Source organism: Zosterops lateralis (assembly GCF_965231275.1).
Source record: "Zosterops lateralis genome assembly, chromosome: 2".
In the NCBI taxonomy this organism is placed as follows: domain Eukaryota; kingdom Metazoa; phylum Chordata; class Aves; order Passeriformes; family Zosteropidae; genus Zosterops; species Zosterops lateralis.
In genome coordinates, this window is record NC_139763.1 from 108,796,731 (window position 1) to 108,802,730 (window position 6,000).

Genomic DNA, 6,000 nt, shown 5'->3' on the forward strand with positions numbered 1-6,000 from the left:
TCTATAATAATAAACTATAACTTAGAGACATTTACAGTACATTATGATGGAATTGCAACTGAGACGTAAATTTAAAAGCAGAGGCAGATTGACTAGTCTACATTTCTGAAATAAAATATAAAAAAGAAGAATAAAATTAACAGGAAAGTAGAGAAGAAAAATGTATTTGCTTCAACAGAGGTGCTTCTGTTGATCAGCATTTCCATGGAGTTACTTCTTTGGTCATAAACTTTAAAACTGTTTATTGTTGATTTGATGGTAGAAACTTGATAAATACTTTGAGTGCAAGAGTTATTAATATTTGAGTGAGTAATCCTTACTCATGTACTCCACAGGGAAGTTGTGGGACATCATCAATGGGAATCTGGATTGTTTAGTTACTTCTTGTTCTAAACCTGAACTGCTATAGGATGACTATCAATAAAAAATCATGAAGAAATCAAGCAAAATAATTCATAAAATATGAACTAGCCAGAGAACTAAGCAGCTAACAAGCCTACCAAGCCTCAGTTAGATTGATGGGAGTCACATAAAGACAGACACCATCAAGTAGAGTGAAAAATTTTATGTTTCAACTTGTGTCTAAAATATCCCACACAGGGTCTGCACTACAGCTACTGTCTTTTATTATGTAATTGTGTATGCCCTCACAGTACCTGCAGAATTAAAAACTACATGCATTGACTCTCTGTACACTGTATTAGCATATGAACACTGAGCTGTCAAGACAACCCCTGTGCAGGCAACCTTGGGTTGCCAAGGTTTTGCTAACACAAATCCAACTGAAAATTCAAAACAAAGTCTAAACACACAAGATACTGAGCAACTTCATCTTAAATCAGCTTCGACCATCTCATAAGTAGCCATATCCATGTTTGTCCAGGTTTGTTTGCAAGGCTTTTTTTAAATTCTGCTTGTAACAGATCTGGGCTAAGGAAAAGAGTCTCATCCAGCAGCAATTACCTGTCTTGGCTGATTTGTTGCATCAGCAACCAAACTTTCTGACAAATTAAAGAGTCCCTACATTATTTTCATTAGTAGACAGGTTGCAAGCATTTGAAGTGTCTGAAGAAACCTGCACTGAGAAGATCACTGAGAAGGTGTCGGAAAAATCTTGGGAGTGGATCGTTTGCTCCCACCCATGGCACTCTCCAGTCCCTCCTCGGAGCACATTAAGGCATTAGATGCCATTTGCATTATCACACAGCAGGGGGCTACAGCAGCTACAATTCCGGGATAATCCTAACCTGTATCTGTATCCTGTGAATCCAGCAGAACTATTTTTATTGTTACACTTTCTCACGTGGTGACTCTCGACAATAATGAGCTTACTCGTCAGCTTGCAGAAAAAAACAGCTCAGATGAAGCACTTGAGTTTATTCTAAAAGCATGCCCCCCTACAACCGTTAAATTTTGCCTAAGACTACATTCATGAAGTCAAAAGACAATCAGAATGAAAAAAAAAACAAAAACAAAAACAAAAAAAACCAGAACAACAAACAAACATAAGGCTGGCTGTAAACATAAGTAACAGGTTAACCCCCGGGACACCATTTAAATACTCCAGGCTCATTACAGCACACAAGTTAACAGCAGCAGCAGCAGCCAGAGATCCCACTATTCTCACAGCAAACGCTGGTGAGGGCAGAGCAGATGAATACTGTCCCTGAACGGAGCTGACAAACAGCTTCCCAGCTCCACATGTCATTACTCCTTCTCCCACCTCCATCGCTCCCCTTTCACAGCGAGCAGTTGACACTGGGCTCTTTCACTTCTTGTTTGCCTCCCCTCTGAAGGGACTGCTTGCTGCTAATGCTATTCCATGCACAAGCTGAGAAGCATTATTCTATGTCCTCTTCCCTCAGCTGATGCTTCATCAATACTGAGGGCAGAATCCTTCAGCAAGTCTCTCCACAGATCTTGCCAGAAAGGCAAACTTCCATACAGGACACATGTCAGCTCGACTCTTTGTCACCTTGTCTTTAATTACTTCAGTTTCACCAACAGAAGACATCGGTAATTACAGCTCAGAAGTGCTTCAAATCCTCAGAAAAAAAGATGTTACCCTCATCAAAGCTGACAGAAAAACCTTGCATGTCCCAAAGCCCACAAACAGAAAATTGGAGGAATCTAATAAACCCATTGAGCCCCTTCACAACAGAGTTTGGGGAAGTAAATCAAGCCAACAGGAAAAACTACCTTCAAATGCAGCTATTAAGCTATCAACAAGAAATGTGTCTAATGGTAACTCTGCTACTTCTGTCAAAATAAATGGCAGTAACTAAGAAAACAACATTTACCAAGTTGCACTTTGAGATGGACTGAAAGAATTTGATATTCTGTTGGATACAGTTGCCACCGAGGACAGTCTTATGGAATACATTTACTCATCTCCATTCTCCTTTACATTAGGCAACAAGGTTTGGAGAAATTACTTCTTCTCACTTCTGCCTGAGTATTACAGGTTCTCTACATCCCCTTGAAAGAACACTCTGCTGAACTGTGGTGCAGAGAGACCCTCAGCATTTCCGACTGAAGTTTTAATCAGGAGCTGAAAAAATAACTGTGTGAGAGACCGAAGAGAGGGGAGATGTTTTACACACGCAGAGGGCAAGCCGGGTAATGTGTTAAGCATCACTTTTCCCCATCTGCAGGGACAGGCCCAGCGTGGTGATTTTCACACAGTCACAGTCAGGCTTGTGCTACACCCCATTTCTTGCAAACACGTTTTTTACCTTGTGCAGTTCACAGAGTTACATTCTGCCTGGCACTGCTCTCCGAACTGCAGTGAAAGACATCACTGTTTTTAATCACTGGTTTACTCTCCAAGCTGAATGCGGCTGATTGCATCTTAGTGAGATCAAATCCTCCTCCTCCAGCACCAACCCCGATTTTATTGGTGACAGAAAGTCAGTCCAGAGCCTTCCCACCCCCAGCTCCTCGTTGCAGGGCAATGAATTGACAATTCACGGGGAGATGTAAAAAAGCAGAGAGGAGGCAGCCCCCAGGTGCAGCGCGCCCCCATAAATAATCCTGTACAGCACCAACACAGCGGCTCCTTGTGCGGTGACGTACCGGGCAACCCATAAACACCGGCAAAGAATACAAATAATCCGCCCGACGGACCCGTCCTCCGCAGTTGCCCGGCGCGCTTCCCTCCCCTTTCCTTCCCTTCCCATTCCTTCTCGCCTCCTCGGCCGCCGGGAACTTCCCCGCGAGGCGGAGCGGGGGCACCGGGGGCGATGGGGATGCCGCGGGGTGAGGATCTCGGGATTTGGGGACCCGGGTGGGTCTGTGCCCCCGCTCGGGGCCGCCAGCCGCGGCTCCCTCCGGAGAGACGGCCCGACACATGACGCAGCCATGTGAAACGCGAAATACATTAAACTTGACGTGAAATGGCATGACGGAGGCGAGCGGGCGGAAAAAAAAAAAAAAAAAAATCTCCTCCAAGGCCACTTAGTTTAATCGACTCTTCGCTTCTCTCTCCCACACCGAAAGAGCCGGCACGGCGGGCGAGGGCAGGGCAGGGCAGGGCAGGGAGGATGCCCCGCACCCTCTGGAGGAGCGGGGACCGCCGGCCAGTGGCAGCGGGGGGGGGTGGGAGGCTCCGGGCCCCTCCGCCCCCTCCCACCGCCGCCTCCACCGCGGGAGGAGAGCCAGGGGGGCGAGCGCCAGGGCCGGGCTGCCGGCTGGGCTCCCGCTGGAGCGGGAGAGCTCGGGGGAAGCTCCCCCGCAGGCAGGAGCGGCGGGCGGTCACCTCGCGGGGCTTCCCTGCGCCGCGGCCGCTCCAGCCATCTATACATCCATCCATCCACACATCCATCCACACATCCATCCATCCATCCATCCATACATCCATCCCGCTCGGCCGGATAACGGGAACGGTGGCGGGGAGGAGGGAGAGGGGGAATACATCCAGTCTGCAAACTAGCTGCAGGGATGAGCCGCCTGGAGCAGGGATGGCGAAGGGATGAACCCGCGGCTGATCCGATTTCCCCTCGGTGCCCATCGGGTGCCGCGCACACAGACACGCTCTCCTTCCTTCTCTCCCTCCCTCCCGGCGGCGGCGGGGCCAAGGCGCGGACACCCCCCATCCCGGGGGGGCCCGGCTGGAGCCCGCACGTTTCCCGGGATGCTGTTGTAGCGCACACGGCGCGGCTGCGGCTGCACTTTGGGGACACGTTCCCGGCGAGCCCGGGGCTGGCGGCGGGTCGGGGGGCAGCGAGAGGATGGGGGCGGGGGGGAGGAAGGAGCGCGGAGGGCGAAGGAGGGTAAGGGGCTGGCGAGGGCAGGGCAGGAAGGGTTAACAGCGCTGGATAGCGCTGCCCGAGCGGGAGGCGGGGGGCGCACGGCCGGGGGGGGGAAGCGGGAGAGGGGCGAGGGAGGGAGCGGGTCAGGAGCGGGGGGAGATCCGGGATGCCCCGGGCCCGGCGGTGCCCCCCGGCGTCCCTCCCTCCGTCCCCAGGCGTGGGGCAGGGGTGGGGAGGAGGCGGTACCTTGTACGAGGATCCCGCAGAGGCTGTAGAGGCGCAGGAGCGCGCCGGGCTTCAGCCGCATCCTGGGGGCTCCCCTCGGGCTGGGTGGGCGCCAGGCACGCAGGTCCGCAGCCTCCCGCCGCTCCGCTCTCCGGGCGCTTCCTTCCCCCCGCAGGAGCCGCCGCCGCCGCCGCCTCCGCCGCAGTGTCTCCCCGGCTGTATCCAGTGGGGTGAGGAGGAGGAGGAGGAGGAGGAGGAGGACCGGGGTCGCGGGGGTGGATTGGGGAGGGAGGAGGAGGAGGAGGAGGAAAGAGCGGCTCTCCCCGCTGGCTCCGGCGCTGCTGGGCAGGCTCAGGTTCCCACCGCGGAGCGCTGCCGGGTGCCCCCGCTGCCTCCCCTTGCCCCTGCCCGCGTGTCCGTCCGTCCGCCCGTCCGTCCGTCTCTCCGCTCTCCCGTGCCGGGCTGTCCCGTGCCGTGCGTGCCCCGGCGGGGAGGGGAGGGGGGGATGCGCAGGGCTCCGCTCCCGCTCGGCTCCCGGTCCGCTCCCGGCGCTTCCCGGCGCGACACACAAGGGCACCCTCCGCTCGCCCGGCTCCCCTGCCCGGCCCCGCCCCTTTCCGCGCCTGGCCCCGCCCCCGGCCCCGCCCTCACGCCACACCCCGGCCCTCCCTGCGCCGCGGCCACGCCCCCGCGGGCCCTTCGGCTCCGCCCCCGCCGGGCTCGCCCCGCCCCTCAGTCCCGGCCCGGCCCCTCGGGCGGGCGCGTGACTGGCGCGGGGCGCTGCCCAATGGCCGCTGCCCGGGGCAGGCCGGGCGGCCAATGAGGAGCCGCGTTACAAAGCAACGGGGCGCGCCCGGCGGCCGGGCCCGCCTCGCGCGCCGCTGAATGACAGCCGGCACGGGCCAATGGCGGAGAGCGGCGGCCGCGCGGCGGCGCCGCAGCCAATGGGAGGCGAGAGCGGCGGGGCCGGGCGCTGTCCAGGGCCGGTGCTGAAGCGGCGGGAGCGGCGCGGGACGCGGGCCCGGAGCTCTGCGGGGGACCCCGAGCCTTCGGGCGGCCTCGCTAAAGCCCCCTCTCCTCCCTCCGCTCCTCCTCCCCGAAAACAGCGGATAAAACAAGGGCTGACTGCGTCTCCGCGCTCCTGGGAACGAACCCCGTGCAGGTGCCTTCACCGCGGCGGCGGCGGCGGCGCTGGGATCGGCCCCGAACAACGGCAATAAAAGAGTTCCGGGAATTGTCGCGGTGCTGTCCGGACCCTGCCTGGCGTGGAGAAAGCTTTATTATTTTGGGGGTTTTTGTTGGTTTTTGTTTGGTTTTTTTTTTTGCTTGGAGGGTTTTTGTGAGGGTTGGTAGCGTTCAGCTCGAGGTCCGGAATTGTGTGTAAAGCAGTGAACGTCATGAGAAAGCGCCAGAAGGCAGGCAGCCACTTCACCTCTCCTCTGTGCGTGTTTGGTGTTTAGTACGGGCCACCCTTTGCACAAGCCTCTCAGTGAAATCAGAGTGCCTGGCTCTGAAGTTGCTGGAT

General features: G+C 56.1%; 1 protein-coding gene across 2 annotated transcripts in view; it reads right to left on the minus strand.

The window, feature by feature from the left end:
* The window catches only part of CADM2 (cell adhesion molecule 2), a 570,185-nt gene extending 565,589 nt beyond the window's left edge, over positions 1-4,596 (minus strand). For both annotated transcript variants that reach the window (XM_083855090.1, XM_083855089.1), the window contains exon 1: positions 4,497-4,596. In XM_083855090.1, coding sequence (XP_083711216.1) covers positions 4,497-4,557 — 61 coding nt within the window. In that variant the 5' untranslated portion in view covers positions 4,558-4,596. The remainder of the gene's footprint in view (positions 1-4,496) is intronic.
* Positions 4,597-6,000: the final 1,404 nt, after the last annotated feature.